The following is a 15,126-nucleotide window of genomic DNA, read 5'->3' as shown; positions in this document are numbered from 1 at the left end:
CCACCAGAGATACACTACACTGCCGTAACTTACGGGGCAAATTCTTTCAGGATTCTAAATAAAATAAATAAGTTGCGGCGGCGTAGTGTATCTTAGATACGCTGCGCCCAGCGTAGTAATGCACCCAGGTACGTGGATCGACCCCGTTATCTATACTGTGTGTATATATATTTATATATATTATATGTATATATATATATATATATATATATATATATATATATATATATATATATATATATATATATACATATATATACTGTATATTATTTTTTTCTAGAGAAACAGTATTTGTGTATTTTAAAGTGGTGGTAAAGGCAGGAGGTTTGCATTCTCTCCATTAAGGTAAAAAACCTTTCATGTTCAGCCTTACCCAGCTCCATGTAAATACTTACCTGAGCCTGATCTCGATCCAGCACTGTGCCTGACAGCAGCAGCACTGCTCTCTCTCCTTGAATGCTCAGAGACAGCAGTGGCTCCTGTGACTCCAGCGGCTCTTGTGAGGAGGGAGCAGCGGCGTGGGCGAGCTGCACTTTGTGTGTCAATGGATACACAAAGTCCAGCTTAGAAGAGAGCTTGCACAAGTACCCCCATAGCAAGTGGGAACACATGGCAGCCTAATTTACATACTTGTGTTAACACATAAGAAGCTCCAGACCACTGTTACTAATCTAAACGTGTCTTTTCTGTACCCTGATAGACTAATGCCCCATACATACGATCAGGCTTTTATCCTGCTAAACTAACATCGGTATTCTAATGTTCTCTATCTAAACTCCGATGGAATTCCTCTGGAAAAAAGTCCGATGGGGCATACACACGGTCGGAATTTCCAATGGAAAAAGTCTGCCTGACTTTTTCTTTTAGCAAAATCAGGCCAAGAATGAGCCATGCAGGGACAGCAGCACACTGTGATGTCATCCCTGTGTATTACCCCTCCAATCATGATGCTCACAGTATGGTGGAAAGCAACAGAGGCTTGACTAAATCAAAGTGCTGCCACTTTCCCTCCCAGAGTGCATACTGCTTCACAGAGCATTATACAATGCCAATACAAAAAAACTAATCAGTTACCTATTCTAGTTCTATGTAACATACATTGGACCTTTTTAAATGCCTACCTAAAGCTGTAACTGAAAATGAAGCCAACAAATGATAATGATAATGTAATTTCAGTTGGCTCTTATGTCGCTTATCATTTCCCAGCATTGAATGTGTAAAACCTGCAAAAAAATAGTCTGAGGATATACAATAGTAGGATGTATAAAAGTGGCACACACCTGAAAAGCAGTCACAGTTTGGATCAATCTTACAGTCACAGTCTGTTGGGGCTCCGACCAATGTAGAAATTTCTCCATTTGTAGTGACTTGCTGTATTCTGTTAATCTTCCTCTCATCTGTTTCAGCAATGTACAAGGTTCCACTGTGTGACACAGCAATAGCTCGTGCGGATTCCAAGGTAGAGTGAATTGCTACTTTGCTAACCAGGAAATAATCTATACCAGGGACCTGACAGTGTATTGGCCTGCCAGCAATAATTCTTACTTGATTATTATCAGAAATCTGGAGTACGATATTATTGTCCAAAACATATAATGAATTATCCATAGGATTGACTGCTAGATCGGTAGGCCATTCTAGTCGAACCTGTAATGAACACAAAAATAAGAATCAACGTAAACACTCTTTTAGTGAATTGACAATGTGATATACTGTAATGTGCTGCATTGTATATACAAATTGCAGTTTATTACACACAATAATACTAATTATATTTTATTTACAGTCTACTTCATTGCTGGTATTTTCACTAACATTACCAGTATTTAAAATTTATTGTAATTCTTGTAATATATAATATATCCCATTAGGGCTATTGTTCAGTTACTTCCTGTTATATATTAATGTTGTTGCTCTGTTCCAGAAAAAGCCTTGAGCCCTCGTTCACACGAGGGCTAAAAGCCACTTTTCAGTCTGACTTTGGGGGCTACTTTAAAGACATCTGTGTGGGTTCATGCACAGATGTCTATTGAAATAACCCCCAAATTTCCAAAAATAGAGCAGGAACTAATCAGTGCGGCACCGCAAAGTCTGGGTCGCACCAATTGGGACGCTCCTATTGCCGGCAAGAGGCTCCGATTTGACATGTGATTTGACCTGTCAAATTGCATGTCAAATCGCGTTGAATTGAACTGGGGCGAAAAGCGTTTTCTAATAACAGAGCCAAAAATGAGATATTGATTATGGAACAGAAAGATAACATAATTTTAGATCAAATAGATGGCTGGCATTCCAAATACATACTGTATAGACAATAAATAAGAACTACTGAAGAAAGTCACCAAATCTTCATGCGAAGCAGCATGCTTAACTCGGAGCAATGCAGCTGACAAATTATAAAGCTCTCCAGTGGTTTTGTTCTTAATGATCCAGTCTTGTTGTTAACAAACTATGTGAAGCCAGGAAGAACACTGTTTAAGTAAAATCAATGCAATAAAGAAAGGCAGACAAGAGCACACCTAAACCTTCTCTCCAAAACAAATGGCCAGTTAACCTTTCCTTTGTGCCTGCATTTTTATCACATTCCCTTTACTGCAGGCAGAATACAACACATGTTATAACTCTTGCACTTAACCCTCTTAAATAAATGCATTTTTTTAAATTATTTATTGTGTTCAATAATAAAAAAATATGCTTTTAAAACATTTTAAATATCTTTTTTTATAAGTCAGCAGGTGTCACTTTTTAAAAAAAAAAGAAGCGGTTTTCTGCAGCTGATTCTACAACCGTGTTGTGAAATTGACCCATATAGTAAGAGAGAACCAACTATAAAATGTACAGAGTGAGCCGATTTCGAGTCACTTTGTTATACACATCCAATTGTATAAAATAAAAAAATAAAAAACAGCTGAGATGCAAAGAAAAAAGCCTCAGTAGATCAGCAAGTAATAGATAAGTCAGTTATACGCTAGTTATAGCACGCAGAAATACTGTATTTGGGCTATCTTAGTAGAAAGCTTAATATGCCTTTAACTGCCATAAACGGACCCTGTATTATAATTGTAAAATAAATGTTTTTAACAAATAATATATTTATATCATACTTCAGTTACAATAAATCATTCTACTTTCAAAAATGACAAAGGGACCAACTAAAGATTAGATCAAGGAAGACAATTAAACCCAGAAAGGACTATAGCACTGCCGAGAAGACAAGGTCACAAACAAATGGATCCAGGACAGAGTACAGAATACATTCAGGTAGAATATATAGCTAAGACATGAGCTCTGTAAGCAACAACTGGAGCTTGGCAAGCATAATGTAACAAGAAACATGCATTAGTAAAGGACAGATACAGCCCAGGGATAATGAGGAATGCAGAACTATGAGCATCCTTAGCATCAGGAACAGCAAGCTACAAATAGCCATCAGCGTGTGTTATCTGCTTCCATTTTAAAAGACTTTAAACTTCTCAGGGTGAGTATGCACAGCCATGCCTCTATAAATTACCCCACCAGCTTTCAAAAGACTATGGTCCAGATCCACATAGCGAGTACGCTGGCATATCTACTGATATGCCGGCTTACTTTTAAATTACCCACGTCGTATCTTTAGTTTGAATCCTCAAACCAAGATGCGACGGCTTCTGGGTTCGATCCGACAGGCGTACGCCTTAGGATCGTAGGTGCAATACTTTGGCGCCCGCTGGGTGGAGTTCGCGTTGTTTTCCGCGTCGGGTATGCAAATTAGCTTTTTCCGACGATCCACGAACGTACGCGCGGCCGTCGCATTCTCTTACGTCGTCTCTAGACGGCTTTTTCCGGTGTATAGTTAAAGCTGCTATTTTGCGGCGTATAGATAGACTTGCCATGTTAAAGAATGGCCGTCGTTCCCGCATTGAAATTTGAATTATTATTTTTTTGCGTAAGTCGTCCGTGAATAGGGATGGACGTAAGTCACGTCTAAGTTCAAAAAATGACGTCGTTGCGACGTCATTTCGCGCAAAGCACGGCGGGAAATTTTGAAACGGAGCATGCGCAGTTCAATCAGCGCGGGGAGGCGCTTCATTTAAATGAATCACGCCCCCTACCCGCCGATTTGAATTCCGCCGCCAGAAATACACTACGCCGCCGTAACTTACGGCGCAAAATCTTCCTGGATTTGACTTAAAGCCAGGTAAGATACGGCGGCGTAGCGTATCTCTGATACGCTGCGCCTATCCAATTATATGTGGATCTGGCCCTATATATATATATAACGGTTGGATACAGCGGCTTTTTGGAGAACAATTTTATATCCTACACTTTTTATTTGAGGGATGTCGGGTGGGAGGAGGCTGACAGTGAACAAAAAATAGAATTTCATCTGGAATTTGTACAGTGTATGTCTTATCACAGAAAGTTGGATGTAAAAAAAATGCCTGTACCAAGATGCTTCTCCTAATTACCAAAGGAATTAAAACCGGCTTTACGATCTATTTAGCAATATAGTTGCAAAGACATAAAATTGATTGCCGGCCAGTGCTGATCCTGACCTCCCTGGGGCCCTAAGCAAAATTACATGTCACATTAAAGTTGAGAAGCGGGGGGAGGGGGTGTTCTACTGTCGGAAATGACATGTTACATTAAAGTGAGAAGCAGGGGTGCTGACTTGTTACCTCTTTTCCAATGCAGCCAGTGAGTTGAGAAGCGGGGTGAGGTGCCGAAAATGACTTCTCACCAGGCGGGGCCTCTAGTAATTTGGGGGGCCCTAAGCGGATTGCATAGTAAGGGATTGCATAGGGTGGATCGGCCCTGTTACCGGCTATATGAAACAATGGCTCTACAATGCAACCTGTACTATTGGATGCCCACTGACCTGCTGAAAAAAAAAAACTTGCTGACCTGCCAACAGGTCCGATCCCCAAATGCACATGTGGTGGCCAGCATATGGGGGCCCCATTATTTTTAAAGAGGGGTTCCAGATTTCAATAAGCCCCTGAAAAACAGACACCCAAAAGCACCTAGCCAAGACTTTGTCCTTGTCAACATTGTGACAAGATGCTTTGCCAGGGGGTCCCATATTAAGGACATGTGGCCTGATACAGTTAAAAACAGGGGGTAGCCTGCTCACCCCTCTCCTTTCCTGGCCTGCCATGCGATGTGCTTAGACATGTGTCTAGTATAGATTTTGGAAGTGTTCCACACTTTTTTTTTCTTTTTTTACCCGTGGTCCCCCTTAATATCTATACCAGATCGGAAGGTTCTACTGAATTTTTGTTAACATTTGCATTTTGCAAAACGTGAAAGGAAAGTAAAAAGTGAACTATTTATATGTAACCACTTGCCGACCACCCACCGCAGTTATACTGTGGCAAGGTGGCTCGGCTGTGTGAATCACCAAAGCTGTACAACAACTCGTGCACTCACTTTTGTGGGCGCATGTGCTCCCATTGGCCAGCAGGAGAGCCAATCAGTGGATCCAGTGCACTCGATGTCTGCCGGCCACCTGCGATCATTCCCCGCAGTGATAGAATGGGGATCTGCCTGTGTAAACAAGGCAAATCTCAGTTCTGACAGGGGAGATCATACAGATTCTGTCTTTCTACTTTGCAGGAAGAGGGATCCGTGTGTTGTCCCAGTGAGTCCTTCCCCCATACAGTTAGAACACACAGTGAGTGAACACAGCTAATCCCTTGATCGCCCCTGATGTTAACCCCTTTCCTGCCAGTGTCATTAGTACAATAACAGTGCATATTTTTAGCACTGATTACTATAGTCATGTCACTGATTCCCAAAAAAGTGTCAAAAATGTCCGTTAGGTGTCCGATCTGTCCGCCACAATGTCACAGTCCAGCTAAAAATCACTGATCGCCACCATTACTAGTAAAAAAAATAATATTAATAAAAATGCCATAAATCTGTCTCCTATTTTGTAGACGCTATAACTTTTTCACAAACCAATCAATATACGCTTATTGGGATTTTTTTTTACCAAAAATATTTAGCTGAATAAATATTGGCTTAGTTGATGAATACATTTTTTTTTTTGGAAATGTTTGATGGCAGAAAGTAAAACATTTTTTTCCCAAAAATGACACATTTTTTTGTTTATAGCATAACATTTAAAAACCGCAGAGGTGATCAAATACCACCAAAAGAACGCTCTATTTGTGAGAAAAAAAATGACATAAATTTTGTTTGGGTGCAACGTCGCAAGACCGCGCAATTGTCAGTTAAAGCGATGCAGTGATGTATAGCAAAAAATGGCCTGGTCATTAAGGGGGTAAATAATTCTGGGGCTGAAGTGGTTAACAATATTGCAAAGTGTCCCACCAATTAACATATTAACTATACAGAAAAATTAAGTCATCAAGATTTTAGTTTGTTTTTTTTGTTTTTTGTTTTTCCCTTTAATTTCACATGTTGTTTTTCAGCTTTCTTTACTGGACCAAGCTGTACAAACAAAGTAACATTTAGAGAGCAAACATGAACAATTTATCACTGGCTACAATGGTCAGCTTGTATTCATTTATGTAAAACATTTACCCCAAAAGGAGGGAAAAAAACTGCTGCTGTAACTGCTTAAAAAGTTTTAGCTGGAGTTCAGCTTTAATTTGTCAAGTCAATCTAAATCTGCTAGTCCCACTTAGGCCTTGTACACACGAGAGGATATCCGCTGGAAATGGTCCGCCGGATCGTTTCCAGCAGATAAATCCTCTGGCGGATTTGGATCTGATGGCTGTACACACCATTAGATCGAAATCCCTGTGGAATACATCCGCGGTGACGTGGCCGCGCCGTCGCCACGACGATGACGCGGCGACGTGCGCGACCCTGGAAGGTAAATACTTCCACGCATGCGTCGAATCATTACGACGTAGACGACCGGATCAGTCCGCTGGACTGGATTCCAGCGGATAGATTTCTTAGCATGCTAAGAAATTTTTATCCGATGGGAATCCGTCGGCTGGATTTTTATCCGCCTGAAAATGTCCGCTAGGCCGTACACATGTGCGGATCTATCTGCTGGAACTGATCCCAGCGGATCGATCCGGTTGTGTGTACGGGGCCTAACACTCTCCTCCCCCCAGATAATGCTGCTGTCCAAAAGGTGTCTCTGTTGCGCCTCCATCCAGTGGAGACACCCTAATGCCGCACACAACCGTTTTTCATGACGAGAAAAATGCAATTTTTTAAATTGGTCATTAACCTCCCTGGCGGTATGATTCTGTCTGGAATTACGTACCAAAAGCGGTACATTTATTTTGCAAGGAAATTGGCGTTTTATACTGTAGGCCTGTAATTTTTAGAAATAACTCACTTAAATCTGACCAAGCAAGAGTCTTGTAGGCATCCCGGGTATGATTTTTTTTTTTAAAACAAAATTATAAATTATAATATAATAAATAATTATAAATAATTATAACAAATAATAATATAATTATAATAAAAATTATTCAATAATGTAATCAACTCAAAATCACTGAAATTTGCAGTTGCAGAATTGTCGCTGTCATTATTTTATTTTTTTTATGACGAATTTCCCCGCAAATCGCTATCGCACATTTCTGCAAGTGATTATAATTTATTATCGCTGTTTTCTAGCTGATCTAAAACCATTTTTGACATAAAGGGACACTTTTGGACAATCTACAGTTTTTAGGCAGAAATGACATTTTTTATTATATAAAAGTACATGCAGGACACTGGGCAGACCACTAGGGACAAGGGGGGTGTGTATTTTTTACATACAGTACTGTAATCTATAAGATTACAGTATACTGTATGTAATGTGTTTGTTTACTTTTTTGAATTTGGCGCCGTTCTCCGTCCCCGTGCGTCGTAACGTCGCAGGGAACGGAGATCGGCGTCACACGGGGACTGTGAATCGAGCGAGGAGGTCCCGCTCGCTCACACAGCGGGTGGCATCGCTGGATCCAGGGACAAGGTGAGTAAACCAAGCCTGTGGATCCAGCGAAAGGTAAGCCCGTCCAGCCCGAGCGTGACTCGGGTTTGCCGATCCTAACATGTAAAACCAACCCCGAGTCACGCTCGTGTTTACCGTCAGGGGGGTTAAAAACAATCGTGTGTAGGCTCCAGAGCAGTTTTCTTGAAGTGAAAAATGGGCATTAAAAATTTAGAACATGCTCTAATTTTTCTCGTCTTTTTTCACGTCGTGAAAAATGGTCGTGTGTAGGCATTAACGTCAGGAAAAAAAGGTGCATGCTCAGAAGCAAGTTATGAGACTGGAAAACGCTAAAACTAGCGTTTGTAATGGTGATAGCACATTCATCACGCTGTAACAGACAGAAAAGCGCGAATCTTCTCTCACCAAACTTTTACTAACACGCGGTAACATGAAATCAGCAAAAGCAGCCCCAAGGGTGGCGCCATCCGAATGGAACTCCCCCTTTATAGTGCCGTCGTATGTGTTGTATGTCACCGCGCTTTGCTTGAGCATTTTTTTTCACGATCGTGTGTATGCAAGGCAAGCTTGACAAGAATCACGTCGAGAAAAACTTTGTTTTTTCCATGACATTAAAAACGGTCATGTGTACGCGGCATAAGACAGGAAGTGGGTTACGGGGCAGATCACTAGGCAAAAATATGGGGGAAAAAGCCTAAACCTAGATAAAGAATGTAGGCACCACATTTAAGGATTAGAAAGCTTCAATATAAAACATTTTTTTTTTTGGTTTAATACAGCTTTAAATAATGACATTGTGCAATGTATGACAGTGAAAAATAACACCTGAAATGCAATAGAACAAACTTCAGCAGTAGTTATGCCACTGTAGTATTTTAATGGTTTAGTAGGATTAATGGTGATATGTAAAGTATAACAACACTTAGCAACCATTCGGAAGTCAATTAAATGACTTAAGGTCACCAGCACTTCTGTGCATGTGACTAATATTTTATTTCATGATTGTCATAAATTACCTGGACATGACTTTCTACAGTATATTCAGGCTTAATCAGCAAGGCAAGAGTCAATTTTTAGGAGCCCATAGCAACCAAGCAGCATGTATCTTTTACTGATCTTTTTTCATTAAACTTGTGTTTGATAGGTTGCTGTAGTTTACTGCATATTGCACATCATCATTGCCCTTTGCTCTACTTTGGTGAAGAAGCCCATTAGTCTACATAGCACACACATGGAATTTTTATTTATAGAGTAATCTTCTGCCCAGCAAACTTTTCCTGGAACTAATAAGATGTTGACAAGTATGCACACTGTGTAAGTGCCGTCCATCCCCAGTTGCAGTGACCTTTCTCTATTCTTTTCGGTTGGTTTGAAATGGGAAAAAAAAAATTGAGTTCAAGAGGTGAAGATGTAAGAAAGAAAAAGAGCGAAGTGAAAATGCTTATTATTCTGAAAAAAACAACATGTACTGTTTTATCTTCTCGAGGAGCTTTTAGCTGTCTTTCATTTTGACCCTGGTTAAGACTGATGTGTCTCACTGGGTTATTAATTTAACATGCTGCTATTAATAAAGGATATGCTACTGGTATGTATGCTCTGTGCTGTACTTCCAAACTATTGAAACAAAAAAACAATCAAACTGACACATTGAGGATATACTTAGTAACTTTACTGTAAAGGTGAGGGAGAGTTTGATGTAGAAAATGTTTGATGGTCCTGAAACAATTGCTTGGATTTCTGACAAATAAACCCCAAAAAACTCCAGGGATTTTGCTAATGGTGGGCCAAAAAGAGGAGAGCTTTACTACAGATTGTACACAGTCTTTATTAATCCATACACTTCAACTACTGGCATCCAAATATGTAAGAGAATTACAATTTGAATTAGCATTTAGGTGGCAAACTGGTCATCGAGATTATGAGGGGGGTGATAGAAGCACTGGGTACAATGTCCTGACATTAATATTCAAGACTACAACATTACAATAAATGGCCAAAGAATGGTCAACTTTAAAGAAACTCTAGCATCACCCTGCAAATACGATATATTACTTACCTGTCTTTCCTACGGCCCACAGATCTCCTCAAGTAATTAAAGTGACCCTAAATTCTGGTAATCTATTCAAGTTAACTTCTCTATTTAATTTAACACGAAATGCACCTTCTATTCATCTCAGCCACCTCCAAATCTCCAAATTCCTTTTTTTTTGCTGCTGTGATCTAGCTTCTTATTAGAGGGTGACTACATTCATTCTCCATGTTCCTGATGTATGTAGGAACATAGCCATCCTATTTTACTTACTGCTAAGATTGGCTAGGGACATTGGGCTATGGACTGTGGATTATGGGCTATAAATGGCCAATGAATTTTTAAAGTGACTCTATCATCATCACCTTCAAAAGAAGGCTTTAAATACTTACCTTTCCTGCTGCCCACAGAGCTCCACAATTCTAAAGTGATGCCACGGCTTAAAGTGACCCTAAACTCTTGTTTAAACAAATCCAATTAAAGTTTATTCTCCATGGCCCCAATGTATCTAGGAACATAGCTACCATATTTTACTCACTGCTGGGATGGACTAGAGATCTTGGGCTATGGACTCTGGGATTTGTAAAGTACATAGCCTGGGATTACCGGCTTAAGTAGTTGTAAAAGCAGAAGGTCTTTTATCTCAATGCATTCTATGCATTAATTTGAAAAACCTTTTGTGTGAAGCACCCCCCCACAGGCCCCTAATGCTTACCTGAGCCAATCTCGATCCAGCGATGTTGCATGAGAGACTCGGCTGTCCGACACTCTCCCTCCTCCACTGCTGTCAATCAAGTTCAGTGAGCAAATGAGGAGAGAGAGGGGGTGGGCCGAGCCGCGGCTCCATGTCTGAATGGACACAGGGAGCCCCCATAGCAAGCTTCTTGCTGTGGGACACTCAACAGGAGGGAGGGGCCAGAAGTGCTAAAGAGGGACTGGAGAAGAGGAGGATCTGGACTGCTCTGTCCAAACCCACTGCAAAGAGCAGGTAAGTATAACCTGTTTGTTATTTAAAAAGAAAAAAATAGACTTTAATAACACTTTAAGGACTCGGCAGTGCCTGCACCTGCTTGTGTCTGTAAAAGGAGGTCCAGCCTCCCCAAGAAAAATTCAGCAGCTACAAATACTGCAGCTACTGACTTTTAATACATGTCCAGGGAGCCCGCAATGATGACACCCTAGCCAATCTTTGGATCAGCTGTTAATTAGAAAGCGCAGCACGCTTTTCACCTGGCAGTGAAGAATTTTGGCATTACAGATAGTTCCTTACTGCGCATGAGAAAAGCGTGCTGCGCTTTCTAATTGGTCCAGCAATGGATGCAGAAGGAGGGGGCTGAACTTCCAAGAGAAAGGTGCCAAATGTGTCAGCGGTGGAGGGGAGACTGATAAGCAGAAGTTCCACTCTGCTTTAACAATCATTGAAAGTGGATAAAATTTCAGGTTGAAATAGCGGAAGTCAACAGTGTGTGTAGTAAAAGTTTGGTGTGAATTTGTGTTTGGACCGAATATTGAGTTCATCCTTAATCACTACAGACCAGGACTCAATTTGAGATCATATGGACCAAACTGCACTCATTTTTAATCTGAAGTTTTAAGTGAAATTAAAGTGAAAAAAAATAAAAAAAAATAAGGAAAAACTGTAACTGCATAGGGTGGCTTTCTAAAGATGACACATAACTGTTTATAGGCTATCAAGGTACAGTAATGTAATAAATATATGCACAAAAAAATGAAACCAAAAAAAAATTATACAAACTGACATTTTCTATAAAGCAATTGTGAATTTCATACTATCAGAGATTTGGGATGGACAAAGCTATGTACATAGAATGGATAAGTTTCATGTGAATACCAATGTTGTATCCAAACCCACATACATTTTGCATCATTTCAATTTATAAAGTTTACGCCAACTGTATTATTTTTGGCTTTTACCTTTTGGTATTGGCAGAGCTGAAAGGCAAATAATATCTACAGATATACTGTAATTAGGTGTTTGACAAACTAGCCAAATGTACTTTTGTTATTGGCAGATACGCTGCTGTTAGGAAATGTTGACTCTCTACTTCCATAATTGTCCTCTGTAAGGACCTGAGGTGTTAAACAGCACAGATAAAGAAGCATGGACACCCAAACTTTCCACAAATGGCAGTTGTCATCTTCACCTTCACCTTTTGGGATTATTTCAATTAAAATTATGTTTTTTCTTTAACACCGGCCAAGACCTTCAGTTAACAATGCTGCTGATGATGACGCTGATGTAATAAGCATGCAGATCACAAAGTCAGAACTCCTTATAGGCATATTTGTTTTAGGTCTGTGCCTCAGCCTCGTACACACGACCGAGTTTCTCGGCAAAAACCAGCAAAAAACTTGCTGGGAGATATTTTTTTGCAGAGGAAACCGATCGTGTGTACATTTTCGTCGAGGAAACTGTCGAGAAACTCGACGAGCTAAAAAGAGAGCATGTTCTCTATTTCCTTGACAGGAATGGAGAAAATTGGCTTATCGAGTTCTTCGACAGCCTAACAAGGAACTCGACGAGGAAAACAAAGTGTTTCGCCCGTCGAGTTCCTCGGTCGTGTGTACGAGGCTTCAGAAAGATGAAGCCAATGGATCAGCATGAAGGTAATTGTCATGTTTGAAAGGCAAGGAAAGCAATGATAGCCTTTAATGTTTCTCATTATATGTTTCCTTTACTAGTATTTAGAACACAGACATGAAAATGGACACTCATCCGAATCTGTTCATGCGTCTAAAATAAATTTGTTTAAAATGCGTTTCTGATCATTTCAACTTACTCTACTATAAATGCTCCTCTAACCCATACATTTGACTTTACCTTATCATTCCAAACTACTGCAAACATCAGGGATCTGCTAATTTGACTCAGAGTTTGCTTAGCACTAAGAAAACAAACACACACTATGTGAATGAAATATACATCAGCACACCATGAAAAGACAGACTGCACAATGTCCTTGGGGGCTCTGACACAGCAGTCTACAGAAATTTAAACACTTACCAATAATGTTTAAATTTTACTAGTTTAGTTTGAACTGTATGAATCCAAAAGGGTATACTAAATATGTTTAATTTAGTAATTCAAAGTTAATGTACTGCAAACATATAATCATGTGGTTGTGTTAATTGTAGTAAATTGCCTTCAGAACTTTAGGAAACACCGTCGCCTTACCTAAGGGCAAGGTGATAGTGTCTTTCTAAGAACAGACACACAGAGGCAACTAAGGATATTCTTTATCCTCAGCTGTCTTGTGAACTTTTCATTAGAACAGTAGGGGTTTTTCAGCTTCCTAACAAGATTATGCTTGGCATATAGGGTTTTATTGCAATATAAATAACATTCAATAATTATAAAATAGCAAGCATAACTAATTGTTATATCTTTAATGGTTAGCTGTAATGTGAATGTTAGACATTGTCATTAAAAGGACAAAGAAGCCTTATGTATTGAGGGACTTTCATGTCCATTAAAATATTTCTGTATTTTTAGCTTCCTTGATTATTTTGACACAGAAATGTACTAATAGTTCAAATTCAAGATATTTTTTTTACCATATTAGAAACGTATTACTAAAATTTTAATAAGGAAACAAACTCACAGAGGCATGCATGAAAACTATGGGCCAGATTCACAGTGGAGATACGACGGCGTATCTGCTGATACGCCGTCGTATCTCTGGTTCTATCTATGCGACTGATTCATAGAATCAGTTACGCATAGATAGCCAGAAGATCCGACAGGTGTAATTGTTTTACACTGTCGGATCTTAAGATGCAATACCGCGGCCGCCGCTGGGGGGAGTTTGCGTCGTAAACCAGCGTCGGGTATGCAAATTAGGAGTTACGGTGATTCCCGACGGTTTTTCGCGTTCGCTACGTCGCCGCTAGTCTAGTTTCCCATCGCAAAGTTAGTCGTTTTTTTGGTGCCTTAACTTTACACAGCAATCGTATTGCTGTATAAAGTATGGCCGTCGTTCCCGCGTCGAAATTTTAAAAATAACGTCGTTTGCGTAAGCCATCCGGGAATACGGAATTACCCTACGCACGAGTTCGGAAACGGAGCATGCGCGGTAGGTCCGGTGTGGGAGCGCGCCTAATTTAAATGGCACACGCCCATTTAAATTGGCCCGCCTTGCGCCGGAGGCTGCCAGCGTAGGTTTTCATCGCAAGTGCTTGGTGAATCAGGCACTTGCGATGAAAAATTGTGGCGGTGTAACGTATCTACGATCTACATTACGCCGCCGCTCTTCTATGTGAATCTGGCCCCTAATTTGTAATTTGTAATGCCTATTTCTCTTGTTCCTTGTTTAACTTCCAGACCAAATGTATAATTAGTTTATATGTTTTTTTTGGCATTTCTGGCATGAAGCCACAGAAACGTAATGTTCCAAGGTTTTAATACAGTCTTGGTAGCAGGGATGGTGGGGATGGAATGGTCAGAACAATAACACGTTTACAAATATTTTCTAGTCTGGTAAGTATGGTATATTGCCCACAAATATTGTGTAGTATTCCAACAGATGGAACAATATCCTCTGTCTCCTTACCATGTGCTCCAAAAGCCCATTGTTTACAGAGATCAATAGCTCAAGCTGAAACCTATACACACAAATGAGTTTTTCATCAAGCAACTTATCTGATAATATACAACTCAATTAAATATTTCACAGCCAAAGTAGCATAAAGGTGTGTGGCACTGAAAATGATTAGCCAAGAGGGAAGGGAAAACTAATCAAGTCACTTCCAAAAGACTGTATCCAAAAGAGACAATGTTATTTGTATTGCAGGCAAAGCAGGGGATCTCAATGCTCACCTGTTTCAGTCCAACCAATGAATTTTCCCACAGAGAAATATCAGGGGTTTCTAGTATATACAGTATATATATATTATATTGTGGTCACCCAAAGGTTTGCAGGAAAGTCCATCATTAACGGAGTTCATATCCACTTATACCCTTAACAGCAAACATCTTTTGCTGCTCGGGGACTTCAATCTGTGGGCCAACTCCTCACAGGATCCCATTGCGGATGCCTGCATCGATCACCTGGAAGTATTAGGACTACAGCAACTTGTATGCGGACCCACGCATGCTTCAGGTCACACACTCGACCTAATACTCAGACAAAATCTGAAAATAAGCATTTTGGGAAATGAACCTTTGCCA

The 15,126-nt window shown here is 40.1% G+C and overlaps 1 protein-coding gene across 2 annotated transcripts in view; it reads right to left on the bottom strand.

The window, feature by feature from the left end:
- TENM1 (teneurin transmembrane protein 1) overlaps nucleotides 1-15,126 on the bottom strand; it is a 493,379-nt gene that overhangs the window by 62,951 nt on the left and 415,302 nt on the right. For both annotated transcript variants that reach the window (XM_040323926.1, XM_040323927.1), the window contains exon 22: nucleotides 1,281-1,647. In XM_040323926.1, coding sequence (XP_040179860.1) covers nucleotides 1,281-1,647 — 367 coding nt within the window. The remainder of the gene's footprint in view (nucleotides 1-1,280; nucleotides 1,648-15,126) is intronic.

Source organism: Rana temporaria, chromosome 9 (assembly GCF_905171775.1).
Source record: "Rana temporaria chromosome 9, aRanTem1.1, whole genome shotgun sequence".
Classification (NCBI taxonomy): domain Eukaryota; kingdom Metazoa; phylum Chordata; class Amphibia; order Anura; family Ranidae; genus Rana; species Rana temporaria.
Note: the sequence above shows the minus strand (reverse complement) of the source record. Positions and strands in the feature narration are given on the sequence as shown.